This window comes from Patagioenas fasciata, chromosome 1, assembly GCF_037038585.1.
Source record: "Patagioenas fasciata isolate bPatFas1 chromosome 1, bPatFas1.hap1, whole genome shotgun sequence".
NCBI classification, from domain to species: Eukaryota; Metazoa; Chordata; class Aves; order Columbiformes; family Columbidae; genus Patagioenas; species Patagioenas fasciata.
The window spans coordinates 17,762,844-17,778,944 of NC_092520.1; the positions used below are offsets into that span (position 1 = coordinate 17,762,844).

The 16,101-nt window shown below is 39.0% G+C and overlaps 1 protein-coding gene across 7 annotated transcripts in view; it reads left to right on the forward strand.

Annotated features, from left to right (window-relative positions):
- Positions 1-15,694, forward strand: part of GRIA4 (glutamate ionotropic receptor AMPA type subunit 4) — a 231,852-nt gene extending 216,158 nt beyond the window's left edge. Inside the window, exons 14-17 of one of the 7 annotated variants that reach the window (XM_065831868.2) lie at positions 5,481-5,595; positions 7,803-7,937; positions 9,268-9,450; positions 14,555-14,638. In XM_065831868.2, coding sequence (XP_065687940.1) covers positions 5,481-5,595; positions 7,803-7,937; positions 9,268-9,402 — 385 coding nt within the window. In that variant the 3' untranslated portion in view covers positions 9,403-9,450; positions 14,555-14,638. Of the gene's footprint in view, positions 1-5,480; positions 5,596-7,802; positions 8,051-9,267; positions 9,451-14,554 lie in introns of those variants that run through there. The other 6 variants (XM_065831859.2, XM_071803680.1, XM_065831876.2 and 3 more) reach the window with 6 other exon arrangements.
- Positions 15,695-16,101: the final 407 nt, after the last annotated feature.

Genomic DNA, 16,101 nt, shown 5'->3' on the forward strand with positions numbered 1-16,101 from the left:
TTTCACCAGATAAATATCTGGAAGTACTGAAGGAGCAAGTTTGGCGTGATGGCAAGTGACAGGAAAAGGATTTGGGGAAAAAAGTAGAAAAGGAACACAAGAAGTGCTGTCCATAGAGAAACAGAGAGGACATATGAATGCAGGAGGGAGGAAGGAGCACACTGCCAATGAAAAGGAACAATAGGTGATGCAGGCAGTTCAGAATGCGATAGAAAATATGATGGGCAAGACAGCGTTAGCAAAGGATGGAGAACATGATGGAGCTCAACCTGTGGCCCTGGGAGCATTCATCTGATCTCAGGCCTGTTTCTTGCCGCACTTCTTCCCAGGCACAGCTGAGTGAGCAGGCAGTACAGGTACTCCTGGGAAGGCCCAGGTCTGTTGTGTGCCTGCACTGCCCACGTTCAGCAGAGATGAGCGGGCACTACCACGCTTCTGAAGTCCTGCACTGCAGCAGCATCTGGTCTTGTTTAAACTACAGCTACTCTGACTGCTCAAAGTGTTAGTTAGCCATTTATCATCTACCTAATCCATTTCCTTATTCAGGAACAGTCTTGTAGGATCTGATCAGTTGAAGCCAGTAAGACCCTTTCTACTGAATTAATAGAGCTCTAAATAATTTCTTTTTATATGCTAGCAAATGATCATTAGCAGAATAACCAGGACAGCATGTGCTGTTGTTGTAAACCTGATAGCTACCAACAAGTCCTGAACTAAGCTCTTAAGCATCCCTAGCTAATACTTCTTTTCATTGTATGAATTTAAAAAGAAAAAACCCTGAGCTTTGTTAGCAGCTCCAGTCCAAATTACAGGGCTTCCTACTGTCATGAACGAGAACAAGAATATCCTTCTCCTGAAAGAAATACAGCACCTGAGACTTGGCTGATAGCTGTGCTGTTACTATTTGAGATTCGCTAGTCAGAATATGAGAGTCTAGACCCAGAATAACCCTGCATGATAGACAGAGAGCTATAGGAATCAGGGAGTTTAATGAGAGATCAGCCATTCTCCAAAGGCTTGTGTTCCTCTGTAAAACAAGATTTCTCTTACCTCCATTCTGTGCCCTCAGAAGGTGATCTCTAATCTCCCCATTTGTTGTTCCCTTTAAGGAACAATCTTCCAAAATTCAGCAAGACAGTTTAGAGAGCTGCCCTGTGTGAACCTAGTGGTTTAGTGACCTCAGTAATTAAGTCATGTTTGAAGGTAAAACTGAGGTCCTCAAGCCATTTGAGTGTTTTTGAAATTATCACCTCAGATCTTAACTGTATGCCATATCACACCCATGTGATGAATGGGAAGGTATTTAAACAGAGTTTCTGCCACTCTGCTCTGTTGTTTCTTTAAAAGTGTAAGTGGAAGAAGCTGTGCTGATGGAGCTCTCCTCCAGTCTCTGCTGGCAGCCCTCAGGAGAACATGCTGGCTCTCGTTTTTCATTCAGCAGATGAGACTGACCTTATACTTAATTAATGGCTCAGGCATGAGTGGATAATGAAAATGCTCCTAAAGCATACTTGTGATTGCATTTTTAAAACCTCTGTCTACCAAAATTCTGTATGGGTTTCAGAATCACCAAGTATTGTAATTTAAATGCTATAAATACCCATTCGTTGTCATGAACACAACTAACTCAGAACTTCATTAATGCCATTTTAAAGCGCTGTGATTGTGCTGATGTTGCTGGCACAAGATCCAGCCTGAGGATCTTAAAAACCAGCCCTTCCAAAAGCAAGTGATTGATGACAGGATAGGAGAAAATGAATAAGAAGCTGAGAAAGGAGCTACAAGGGCTGAGAACGAGATGAAAAGATAGAAAAACAGTGTCCCTGCACCAAAGTTGGGCTGTGCCACAACTGACTTCAGCACATGGGTGAAGAACAAGGTCTCCTGTGCTGTCACAGAACAGTTTTGCGGTGTGGCTACATGGGACAAATTCTTCTCCATATATAAAGGGCAATTTTAGTAATTATGTCTCATATATTATCCTTCCATAAATTCAAGGCAGATGGATCCTGTTTATGTATAACAAAGGAGGTTCTTGGCAGCTATACATTGGAAAAACTACACTGATTTTCACAAACTCTGCCAGTTTATTCTAGTTGAAGATTTAGCCCAAAATTAGCAATTCAAGAATCACTGAACAACTTGGGAAATAAAAACTATAGTCATTTTCCATCATAATATTACTCATACAAGACTGAACTTGATGGGAAATTTAATTCTAAATGCTGATTTATCCTCTGTATATGACTTAAGTACATTGCTCTTGCTCATATACTGCAGATCATACTGATTTTTAGTTTCTGCCCCCTTTAATAGCAGTGGGACTATTCACCAACTGATTGCATAAGCAGTGTAGTAACAAGTTGTATTCTCTGAGTTGGTGGCTGACGTGGTCAAAGTGATCCAAGTGAGGATATTTTCAAAGAATGGAAAGATGTCTGGATAAGTGACTTGCCCTGAAAGCCGAGGTGATCTGGACATTCATCTCCTATGAGAACTGTTAAAAACCTCCTACTAAAATTAAAAATAAATAAATAAATAAAGCCTAAAATACAGGAAAATTCACTACTCCCGCATCACTTACTGTGATTGTGAACTGATATATAGTGTAAGCAAAAATCTTCCTGTTCCACCCTGCAGACCCTCAGTCGTCTTCTCTTATTGGACCATGTACATTTCCCATTGCAGCTGACTGATTTAAAGTCGGACAAAAATCCTGTCTGAAAGTGTAAAATATTTTTCAATTTAAATTTAAAATATTTTAAAATTTAAGTTTAAATTTAGCTCAGAGTGTTTCTCCATCACCACAGCTGGGACCGTCTGAGGGGAGATGTAAAGGACACATCATATCTCATTCACGTAGCCTCATTGGGACAGGCAAGGTGAGGAGCAGAGGACAGGTTTCCCCAAGCTTGTGCAGCACCTTGATTCAGAAAGTATTTCAGCAAAAATAGTGGAGAACAGAAACAAAGACCTGGCCTCGGACACATCACTGGCTGTATTTCAATGTAAAGTGGGAATTGCCTCATCTCTGCTGGCCATTGCCATTGTGTTTGCTGATATATTGAGGATAGTGTGGCGATTTTAAACATGAAATTGGTTGCTTTTCCCAAAGGAAAACTGGAAAGCTTCCTCACAGAGACAGTGCAGAAAGGCTGACATTAAAGGAACTACAGCCGCAAAGAAGAGAAAATCCCTGCCTGTATCAGGCTTTATATACTTAAACTGTTAGTGCTGGGAAAAAAAGCAAAAAAGCAAGGGACTGGGAGACATCTGTTTTCTGATTTGTCCCAGATTGTTGCTGGTCTTGATAGTTCATATCGAGTCCTAATTAGCACTTTAATCAGTTTAATCTGCAACAACTCCACAGGCTTCTGATTTTCCATGCAAGAACAGTACCTGCATGTCCCTTATTTTTGTCATAACCAGCCCTGTTACACTGCTGGGATTTAGGAACACGGAAACGTGGCTTTGGGCTAATGCATGACATGTTACAGATGACAGCTATCCAAATAATATTAATTATTTTGCACTTGAAGCAAACAGAGGATCATATTGACAGGCAACTTGCCAACATCCCAAACTGCTTCCCACTCATTTCACAGCTGTGAGACACTCATATTCCACTATCAACCTGCACAACCTGCTGCCAGGAACCTGAAGACAAAATGTAAGTTTGAATACTGGAAAAAATCAAGAAATAGGCACTTCCTGTTCTAGAAGCAGAATATTCCATATGAATTATATGTGTGTCATTTGGAAAGTGGATGAAGCATTTCCTTTACTGAAACGAATCACTTGAGAGTACCTGGGAATCATCTCACCCAACTGTAGCTGTCAAAAATTGACTTTTCTCTGAGGCACCAAAGCTTCCTGAGTAGTAAATGGGAAGAGATGAACATCTCAACACCATGCTTCATCCTTTGTTAAAACTGATATCTAAGCCCATCTGCTGGAGGTACCTGTCTTTTTCCCTTAACTGCAGGGAGGCCTAGACAGGCAGCCAATGCTTGGGGCTTAACTTGTGGGTGAATAAACTGAATCCCACCCCTTTATGTATATATACAAGGAGTAATCAAAATGTATGAGCAGACAGGATCCTTAAAGCTACAAGTAGCATATGAGGTTCAGGAACAGTTATTTTTGTATTAAATATATATATGTACAAACATGCACAAGCATATTAATATATAAGCATTTGGGACTTTCCAATTAAACCAGTTAAACTTTTCTGTTTCTTAGTAACTATTTTACTAGGTTCAGTTACATTATCCTTATTAATGCTTGCACTGGTTACTTATTTATTAAGCCTTGGATTAATATTTTAGCAATGAATAGATTATGGCATATTATGAGAGAATAATTTTTCCATAGGCATGTGCTGGCACATGAGGGTCAGGTCCCACATCACATAACATCATCAGAAGGCTGTTGATCACATGCCATTTCTGTTTACCTGCCTCCCTCTCTGATAGATATTGTATTTTCACACACACCTGCACATAAATAGATGTCCATATGCCTACCACAGTAAGAATTGGACGATCAGTTATTCAAAATGGAAAGTACATAAAATAAGTCTGTTAATAATTTCATAGGTTTTTAGAAGATAAACTCATACAACTGCATTAAGTGAGGCATTAACATAATCTCAGATTATTCACTGAGTTTAAGTAACTTCAGTGTAAACCCATAGTGGTTCATGACTTTGAGGCATTAGATTAGGTTCCATCTCAATGTTAAACTCTGTTACATCACGCAGAGCAAATGCCACTAGTAAGAGAAAATATTCCAAGTAGTAACTTATCATCAGCCTGGGACCCTTGAATAACTTATGTGAATAAGTGAGATTTAAGGAGGAACTTTGAATTTGAAAATAACATTGAACCAGGAAGCGAAAATGAAAGATTGACTGTCATGTTCTTCATAGCTGAGGATGAGGAAATCACAGCTCTCCCCTCAAGTTCTCTGCATGCAGAGCTCCTCCTGATTATAGGTCTGTGCCCAGTGGTTGTGGGCAGCAAACTACAGGAAGCATCAGCTTTCTCTTGCCAGAATAATTTTGAGGGCAGTAAATGAAATAGCTATACCCAAGTAATATTATTAGTTTGTATGTATACAAACTAAAAATAGATTGAAAGCAAGGAACACAAATGAATATGTTTCTTAAGTCGTATATCCAGTTGTATTATATATGTCTCTGAAGGGTATGTTGTTAATATGGCTAAGCCAATAGTTTTGGGTTCACAGTAATTGCATACTATTTATTTACAAATCTTCCCCAGCAGTATGTGCCTGTTACCTAAAGCGATGGAGCAGGTCCCGGTCATATGTCTGTCTCTAAACCTGGGCCAACAGTACATGACATAGCAACCACTGTGGCCTCTGCTCTGTCACTTTGCAATGCGATTCTATGTAGTTTTACTTGAATAACATAAAATAACATATATAATGTTATTTATGTTATTTTCCACGTGAAGAACTCCTGTAAACCTTGCCGTTTTGAAACTCAGTGAGGCAGGCGTCTTAGACAAGCTGAAAAACAAATGGTGGTACGATAAAGGTGAATGTGGACCCAAGGACTCTGGAAGTAAGGTCAGTCGCTGCAGTTCGGGACCTACTATCGTGTTCACAAAGCAGTAAAGGAAGTAATAAACAAAATGACTTAGAAATAAGTAGCTATAGACATGGAACAAATCAGTTTCACCCCATCTTGATGGGGATCATGCTTTAATTTAAAGAAGCACTATTGATTTTTAATGTCTTAGGTGATACAAATCACCAGACATCATCCTACATGTTCAGGACATCTGATGAAGAGTTACAGGGCAGCTTTTTGGGTTTGAGGGAGGCAGGTTAGGCTAGTTGTCTCCTTCCTGCCTAGAGGGGGATGGACTATTTAGGAAATATCCTTTCATGCCTCCTTCTTTCTGAGCTGGCCTCCCTCAGCGGTTTTCTGAAGAGAAGTGCCGGCAGGAGGGATTGCCTTTCATCACTGCCCAGGGTGACTGTGCCTCGCTGCCTTTGGGAAGGTCCCTTGTTCCTTAAGGAGCCAAGGAAGACTTAACTTGAGCTTTGATGTGAAAGGCTTTGATAATTAATAGCTTTCTACAGCTTCCAGTGTTTACCCTAATCCATTCCCAAGCAGTAATCCTGACAGCTCCAGGGAGTGGAGCCTTCTGTATTTCTCTCTATTTGGGGTCAAACACAGGTATTTGCACCACAGGGAAGTGCCACAGTCAGTGCCAGCCCTGTATTTGGGGAGTCTGAAGTCCCTTCACAGTGCCTGTCTCCTTGCCAGCCTGTGCTCTCCAGAGCTAAAGGAAAGTGTGGTGGGCAGCAGCTGCTTGCTGCCTGAGAGCCCTGAGAGGTACCCAAATGGACAACAGGAAAAATTGGCCTGAGAAACAAACTTGCAATATGTTTTGTTTTCTTCTGGTAAGTGCTTGGGAGAAGAGAGTGAAAACCAGTTAAGAGGATGGCAGAGCACCTGAGAGAGCTGCGTTCGGTCAGGTCTTTCTCAGTTCTGCCTCCTCCTTGTTTGCAAGCACCATGTTAGGAATTGCCACCAAAGAAACAGAGTCACCTCCAAGATATTCTGGGTCCTCTGAGCCAGCTAAAGAGAGACAGACAAAGCAGAGCTCGGCTATAAGCCCTAGACACCTCTGTACACCCATGGGAAATGTTACTGTGCTAATCTACTGATTGCACATTAAATAGTGCCTCTTTAAATTAAACATCCAAATATTTTACATTCTTTGTGAGTTAAAATTTCGTAGTGATTACAATTGGAAGTTAAGTACTCTCCTTACTTTAGGTAGAGATTATATAGTCTGCATAAGAATAAAGCTTTTTAAGTATCTTAAGGTGCACAAAGTAGTATGTGGAAGTCAATCCTGAGAGAGTTCCTTGAGAACTGTGCTAAATTGCACATGGATTTAAGATTAAAAACATACGATTCATAACTAAGCAGTGAATTATAGAGAAATGTAGAATAGTTATTTACAACAATATGTTCAATAACATATTTTATAAAATGGTATATATTTAATAATTTGCTAAAGAAAATTCTCACTGTTGTCTAAATCATGAATAATGTCTAAGATTTCATAAATTCATATTTAAAATTATACTATTACTGAGCCTTAGTAGTCCATGGGTGTGTTCCAGAACTATATCTATAATAAAATAGAAACAAAATACAGTAATCGGTGAGAGGCAAATATATCATTATGTGTATGGTACAGTGTGCACTTTCAAAGGAAGTGTTTGTTCCAGTAAATAAGTTAAGCCTCAGATGTTATTTTCACCTGTCATTTAAGTATCAGAAACTCAGTATGGATCTTGTAAATTAACAGCAATGCCTACCACAAGTACAATTACTGTTTTTGTAAAGATCAAGCAGAGTCTTTGATGTAAGTGAATCTCTGGATTCCAAGGCTTTTAAAGAGCTTTACATAAATGCAGTTTCATATAGTGCTAATATGTTCCCTAAAGAGAGCTAGACATGTCATTGTTTAATTCTCCACTTAGTGGAAGTAATGCTTTGTACTAAGCAACCAATGACATCCTGATATGTTGGCAATATACTTACGCTTTTTAATGCCAGCCAGGAAAACTAGCCATGTAAAATATATTTTATAGATCCAGATAGGTCAAATTTTGTGAGAAGTATGTAAGCAACTGTCATATAATTTCAGCTAAACCTTGTTATTTATTTCTATTTCCAGTGTTTTAACATGTAGCTTGTGCTCCTGGGGGTCTGTTTTCCAGGGTTAACTGTGTTGTTTCTGTTTCCCTAGGACAAGACGAGTGCCTTGAGTCTCAGCAACGTTGCTGGAGTCTTCTACATTCTGGTTGGAGGCTTGGGCTTGGCAATGCTGGTGGCTTTGATAGAGTTCTGTTACAAGTCCAGGGCAGAGGCGAAACGAATGAAGGTGGCAAAGAGTGCACAGACTTTTAACCCAACTTCCTCGCAGAATACCCAGAATTTAGCAACTTATAGAGAAGGTTACAACGTATATGGAACCGAAAGTATTAAAATTTAGGGGTAGGACTTAGGGCCTACTACAGTGAGTGGGTGATGCATCTTGTAACGCAATGTTGTGACGTTTGTCTAGTTGTGCTTGCTTCTGAACAGAGCTTCATATTTTGGAAAATTCAGTGCAAAGTGGTTCAGTTTTTTTGGCTGCAGATGTACAGTATACTATTCTATGTTGCTAATAGACATCTGCATTGCAAGGAATTTTTAACATTAAAAATACATTAAATACATTTTTAACAACTCAATGTTGTTAAATCAGTTGGGAGATGACAACTATTTGAAGTTGTAAAATATGTAGTCAGAGGACCAGTGTTTAATTATTTGATTGGCCAATCTATTTTCCTAAAGATTTGCACTCTACTTGCAACAAATTGCTGTAAACCTTTATTATTCGATGTTGGCCCTAACTGGGGCTTCATTATAATCAAGATTCAGGATAGGCAACATCACTGAACCATAGTTAATCTAACGGAAGTCAAGGCACTGTTACAAGAAGTCTAAATGTTGTTTTACCTTCTCTCCTTCCTCCCTACCCTATTCCTTTACCCTCCCTTTGATACATGTTTTATGCTAATTGTCTGGCATTTTTTTCACAATATCATGCTACAGGTCAACCTTTGCCCACTATAATAACCACAAAAATTCACTAACTAGTGAATAGACCTTGATTATCATCCTCAGCTTTCAGGAATGTACCCCTTTACCTAGCTCAGGACTAGTGTATTTTAGATGTTCATGCAGTGATTTTGGAGACCGAACTGCTGATGTTACCGAGCTCCATCCTGCACAGTTTCCCTGAGTAGGCATGCAGGGATGGTTTACTAATGTACTCGTTCTCATCTGTGCAGTGAGTATCTTGCCAACTAATCATTAGTCAAATCACCTCTCTGATCTTTGGAAGTGGCTTGTAGCAGCAAATAAAGTTTCTAAACATAATTTTTACATAGCTCCCAAGCTATACTGGCTGCTTCATAAGTGAAGGTGCAGCTAGGACCCCGCCCTTTTGTGCTACCTTGGAAATAGCAAGCCACATGTCTCTTCTGTTAACAAAAAGCTTGAGCTACAATTTCCTGAAATCACTGAGCCATCCCTGTAGTAGAAGTAAGAAACAAGAGTTTAGACAAAGGAGATGAAGAATATCATTTTTATGTTGCCACCTAGAAAAACTTAAAGAGGAAACTACTGGAGATACAATTATCATTTTTTATTTATTATTTATATAGCGCTGGAGTACACGGCGCTGTACAATAGGTGAAGTGTGCCAAACGCATAACAGGTCCCTGTCCCGAGGAGCTTACAGTCTAAAGGCACAGCCGGTACAATACCGAACCATACAGTACAGAGCAGACACAGAGTGAGCAGAGAATGGTGTTTGAGCATGGTAGCTGGAGCGCTGCAAGGAATAGGTGGGTTCTCGGGGAGCGAGGGTGGGGGCTTGGTGTACGCTGGCTGGGAAACTGTCCCAAACATGCTGTCACTATGTAGTTTTCTTTTGTTCCCTGTTGTAAAAGGAGTCATGACCCTGGGTATATTTTAATTGTAACAGAGCTGCCTAATTTCCCCATCGGAAAAAAAAAGGTCTAAAAAAAAAGTCTTAGCTCTGAATTTTGTTCACTAGTGAAAATGTGAGGCATAGGAGGTGTCGGGGAGGCTCCAAGAGTACAGGCCAGTGTTCATTACTGTGAACTGGGAATCAGGGCTTCCAGGTGCTAATGTTGATCTCCCAAGTTCACTGTCTACTTTCAGTAATAAGGGTCTTAAAAAGCAATAATCCTGTGTAAGTAATTGTGCAAAATGCTGATGAAGAGATCTTTTTCCTTTAAATTCTTCAGTAAATTCTGCCCGTAACTGAAAGTGTCCCCAGGCTGGTATAAAAGTAAGAGTCACAGAAAACATATTCCTTATCAAGTTTACAGGATGCAATGCATCCAAAACATAGTCTTATAGAAAGAAAATAAATAAAAGAAAGCTTTCATTCAAATACTGACCTGACCCAAACTCGCTTAGCATGCTAAACATGGCATGACTTGACAATCCCAAGTTCCCACCCAGCTCTGTGATTCCAATGCAACAAACACTATGATTATCCTTGCAAAATTTATTTTAGCCTCACTGTTTTCTTGAAATAAAAAGTAGGGCTAACTGAGTTTTATTTTTTAAGGAAGGATCTAAAGTTTGGATTTTTGTAAGAATTGTTGCAACACAGAGATGAATTCTTATAGGAAAAAAAAAAAATATAAAGAATGCCCACGTCGCCTTTTATTTTATTGAAAATTCATGTTTGGGTCAGTCAAAACTGATAATCTCTTAAAAACATTTTAGGATACAGACATTTAAAAGTTCGCACCAAAAAAAAAAAAAAATAGAAATAACTAGGATGTTGAGCAAATATTTATAGAGTTCTGAAATTCTTTATTCTACTTATTTGCCATAGTATTTCCCTCAGAGATTTCAGCACATGAAATTTTTGTAAAAACGCTTATGCTTACATGTGGAAGAGAGCCAAGGTCTGGTGGTCCTCTCCTGGCCACCCTGACCACACAGGCAGCAAGGAGTGACCCGTGTGCCGTGCTCTGTGCAGGGTGACTGTGCTGTCTGGTCGTACATCTGCCAGTGAGAAACCCGTGTCAGCTGGCAGCAGTGCAGTGCCCGCAACACAGATGCCTGTCATGCATTTCAAAATCTTTGATATGTTTATTGATCCAAGGAGTAAAGGGATTGTATTGGGACTAAAACTTGCTAATATGGAAAGATGCTTGGTGGTTCTAACCTGCATGAGTAATCAACACATTGACTTATGAAGCTAACATCGAATAGTTTAAATAGTATATGTTTTAAACTAATACAAAATAGCTTAAATAACCCTCTTGACAATTAATATTCTTTTTTTCTTTTAGTTCAATCCAGTCAAAAGTGGGTTATCTCAAGGAAATTCACTGGCCTGTGAGGCAGAAGATTAAAATGTAGGACTGTTCCGTATGCGCAGACTAGTCTATATGATAAAGGACTAGACTGTATGTGTGGGCTGAAAGATGTCCAGCGGGGATGACAGTGTCTGCCAAAGGCAGGGAAGGAAGTTTGCTTGAAGGAGGGAACAATCCCGTTCTCTTCCCCTGGGCAGCAGTTTTCCATTGCCGTGTATCAGTAGTAAGACTTTAGTACACTAGTTGAGCTGATGCCGTGAGAACAGTGCTGAGCCTAACAGCCTTCTCTCCAGCTGCTCTAGGGAAAAGCCCTGCTGAGTTCCCCTCCCCAGACCCACAGGTTTTCAAAGAGATTGTCCCCATATCCAGCCAGCTGCCACCACCACCTCTCCGTGGTCATCTTAGTGGGCCATGAAGGTCATGAACAAACTTCCAGTTCAGCTGCCTTCTCTTGCTCTCCCATCCCATGCTGTTTTTTGTAATTAACAGATTTGCCTACAAAAAGCAATGAAAAAATTATTAAATTAATTACCGAAAAAAGATGAAGTGCTACAGGATGGCTCAGTAAATGTGTAATGCATTTATTTTAATTTGTATACTTCCAATTTCATATTCAAGATGGAAAGATTCATTAAAAATTCATATTAAATACTTGTTTCAAAGTCACCTCTGTGTGACCCAGTACTAGGGGAGCCTGAACCATGGAAGAACCCACACAGGCTAGGATATTTGTATTACATAGACTGAAGATATCAGTTTCGTAAATTCCCATTTCCCAATAGGAATAGAGCAGTCAGTGTTTTCATGTGATTAATTCCACAACTAATTTAGTCAAAACTAATGACAAATTTGAAAATACGTTATCACTATTAACTGCATACACTTACCACAAAGACACTTTCACTATTTGGGTAATATTCACAGCAAATGCAAGACTTTTCCCTCTCATCCCAGCCTCTCCTGAAACTGTTTCTGCAACCAAGCCATAAATCTGAGATTTTGACAGCACAGTTAGGCAGAGTATTAGCCTGGTTTTTTTATCTATAGCATATTTTAAAACTTAGAATAGAAGTTTACCTGGTTACTTGACTTGATGACACCTTCCCAAGTACAAGTTTGACCTGCTCCTCCTAACTTAACTGTTAAGTGTCTGGGTTGTTTTTGTGGTGTGTTGCTCAGCTGTTGTTGATCTCTGCTATTAGAGAGAGGAGATGTTTTATTGCAGCTTTTTCTGTTATTCTGTGGAAGGCTGCTGAGAAATTGTTTGTTATTCTCATCTGATTTCTTTTTTTTTTGGTGGATCCCTTTTTACTGTCTTTCTGTCCTGAGTGTGTTGTCAATGGCCAGAAAGCTATATAGACTGAGCTACAAAACCACAGTCATGTATAACTCGTATATCTCATGTAAAGCTGAGTTCTCTCTCAGATTTACCAGTGGCAAACCCTGACTGGCCATGGACAGATAGCTGATCAAAGTGACAGAGAGATGCTGGCACATAATGATGACTTTCTGGGAAATATAGCATATCTGTCCCTTTTCCACCCAAGTTTGCATTCTGATCTGGTTTGGACTCTCATTTCTCCCCAAAACTAAAGCACTTTTGGTTTTTCTTGCCATTGACCAAAATGTGTTCTGTGTGTTTCTGCAGGCAGTTACCAGTCCTCGACATCCATTTGCAATGGGACTCTGGACATGCACTATGTGGAGCTACACCACATTGCGTTGTGTCTGTGCTTTGCAAATGCAGAGATTTTTATTTGCTGCTGGGGAGTAGCTGAGGTTTTTGGTACTGTATGGGCCCAGGTCCCCACTCCCTTGTTACCTCTTGTTACCTCTTTCTTTTTATACCTAGCTGTTGAACTAGGTCAAGATATATTCGGTAACAGTCTGTGTCACAGAGTACTGTGGCAGCAGGGAAACTTTTCAATGGGTGACTTTGGACGTGGCAATTGATGATTTTCAAAGCCAAGGTTTTTCAGTGTAAGGGGAATGCCATAACAACCTCTGGAACCTGAGGGCTTTTCCTGAATTCGTCTGCTTGTGAGGGTTTAGGTTTTTAGGGTAATTGATTTGGAAAGTTGCTTTTATATCCAAGTTGTGTCTGTGCCACAATAGCAGCTGTACTTTCAAGGCCTCTCTTTTGAAGGCCCTACTGATAAAAATGCAATATTAGACTGGTGCATTTTCATAGAAGCACACCCAACAGCAATGGAAACATTTGGGAGTTTTAAGCAATCTCCCTCAATCCTGTACGCACCCACTCATATATAAAATTAACATCGGCATATCAAATATCAGCTCAGGATTTCACTGCTACCTCAGAAGGAGAAACCGGGCTCAGAGGGACAAAGTTCTAAATGCAGAGATCAGTAATAATGCAAATAAAATGATTTTACGATGTTTGTCATCCCTTTTCTCCTATGTGAATACACCCTCCTGTCTCTCTTTTTCTAATTGGTATTTCAGATTGCATCCCTGCACACCAATTACGTGAGTTAGTTGCATAGACCATAGTTTCTGCTAGCTAGAAATCAGATTTCCCCACTAATTAATATCTTAACATGGTATCTTCAAAATCTGTTTCAACATAGTGTAGTTCGGGTGCCTGTTGTTCCCGATATCCTTGCTGCATTGGTTGACCTTAGATATTTCCCCTGATTTTAGTCATCTATAAATCATTTAGTCTGGTCATCTTGGCTTTTCCTATCATCACATGAGAGAGTTCTTTTAGATTAGGTTACTGATTTTTGGATGACTAAAGTTAGGTGGCATAACTACAATATTTTTTTTAACAAATCCAAATTTTTTACTTGAGTCAATTAGTCCCTAAATGAGATATTTTGTTCTGATTTACCAGAAAGTAAAATTTTGAGGTAACAAAAATGTAAACCTTCTTGTGGAAAACTAAGACCTAATATAGAAAACTATAGAAAATTGTATTTTCTCTCAGTAAACTACATTTCCTTTGAAAGTTCCCACCTTCACTAATTGTAGGAAAATATATGTATGAAAAGAGAATTCAGGACAGTTCTCAGATTTACTAAGTATATGCATTGTGAAAAGAAGTAATAATTTCTATAGATTTGATCCATAGAGTTATCACAAAGATTCCTGATACAGCTATTGCAATTTATAAACAAATTTCAGTAGTTATATTTTATCATGACATTCCTAGTTGAAGGTCTAAGCCTAGAAACACCTATGCATGGTTTTATTCACAGATGCTAATGCTTTCAGATTCATAAAAGGTCTTGATTCTCATTTCGCTGTATATAAATGTAGCTTGAAGCAGTTTAGATGAAGGTATTGCCTCTTCTGTTAATTTCTTGATCAAATTTGGATTTTATGTTTAAATCAATGATTTATTGTAATGAAATTTACCCTCAGAATTGCTAGTCTTTTTTCCCCTAGTAGACTTAAATGCTATGTGTTATATTTATGATGATTACTATTATTATTTTAATGTTAACATGAAAAAATGCAGATGTCTAAAATTTAGTATTTTGGTGTTTGCTGTGTCCTGGTATGTTGAAGAACAGAGTTATTGTAACACTTTCCTCTTTTCTCCTTTTTTTTTCAAACCTAGCTTACCTTTTCTGAAGCCATAAGAAACAAAGCCAGATTATCGATCACAGGGAGTGTGGGAGAGAACGGACGCGTATTGACTCCCGACTGCCCGAAGGCCATGCATACTGGAACTGCAATTAGACAAAGTTCAGGATTGGCTGTAATTGCATCGGACCTACCATAAAAACCAAAAAAATAATTGAGTGCCTTAATCAAACTGTGTTGGTGACTGATGGGAACACAGCACAGACTGTAACGACATGGGAGTGTCATTGATGAACTAATAATTTGGCTGAGAAAGGGAAGTACGTCCAAATGCGCCAGACATCATCAGCAACAATGTGTGCATGAGCTCAGCTCGGAAACCCAAACTCAGATTTTATATCAGGAAAATTCATAATTTAGTTTTGTTGGGGGGAGGGGGCTGGGAAGGGTGTATTAACAGCAACAAAATTCACTTGAGTGGACTTAAAACTAATAAGACTTGCCAATTTAGCGCATTAAACTGTGAAGAACATGCTCAGAAAGGACAACATTTTGGTCTTTGTCTTGACAAGGAGAGAAAAATAACTATAGAAGTCAATGAACATGCTAACCTGTGTCTCCAGAACATTAATATATACAATGGAAGAATACTCAGCTGTTCAGCTGTAGAAATGAATCACTAAACTGTGATAAGAAAATAATAAGTATGTAAATCCTGTGAAAAAAATAAAGAAATTATTTACATTTTCTTTGAAAAAAGAGGAATATTGAAACATGCTTGCTTTTTAACTGATGTAAATTCGGTAGAGGACAACACAATTCTGTTTTCTAACCATCTTAGGGAACAATTCATTGCAATAATTGATATAAAATGCCATCACTGTAATAAAATTCAGAGACTTTTTTTTTTATAAAAGTTGTTGGTCATCCTCTTGTTTACTGTTACCTTCATTCTGTTCCATCATTCCGTGTTCCACAGATTTGCATCTGTCTAATACAAGAAACAAAATGATAAAATGTTTAGAGTACGTCATCAGTCTGCAGTGTAGAATCAAAAGAGACTACGGGTCACTCATGTTACAGATATTATTTATAATCTTGTTCTGTGTAAGAAACTGTGGTTTTTGTACCCACCAAAAAGAATAAAACAACAAACGTTCTTATAATATCGACAGAGCTTGAGTTGTTTTCTGATCATTAGGGATGTCACCTGCAAAATAGAATCAGGTGGTTCATTTCTTACCACAGGATGCAGGACCTCATCCGAGACAGTCTGAGTCCCTGCACATTTGTGAAGTTCTTTTATACCCTTAGAGAGCGGGGACTCGAAGCTGTCAAAGTATCATTGTGATTATTCACTAGGTATTTTAGTACTAGTCACTAAAACCCTTTCTGAGAGGTTAGGGAACCATTTAGTGATAGGATTTGTTCTCTGGTTAGATCAAGGGATGAGATACCAGGGAGCAGGAAAGTACAAATGACAGTCTTTCTAACTGATGTGATGGATCCAGCCACCTCGGTTTTCATCAGCCAGCCTGTCAGTGGCACGCCAGGGAAAGGCTAGCAGGCACCATTTGAATA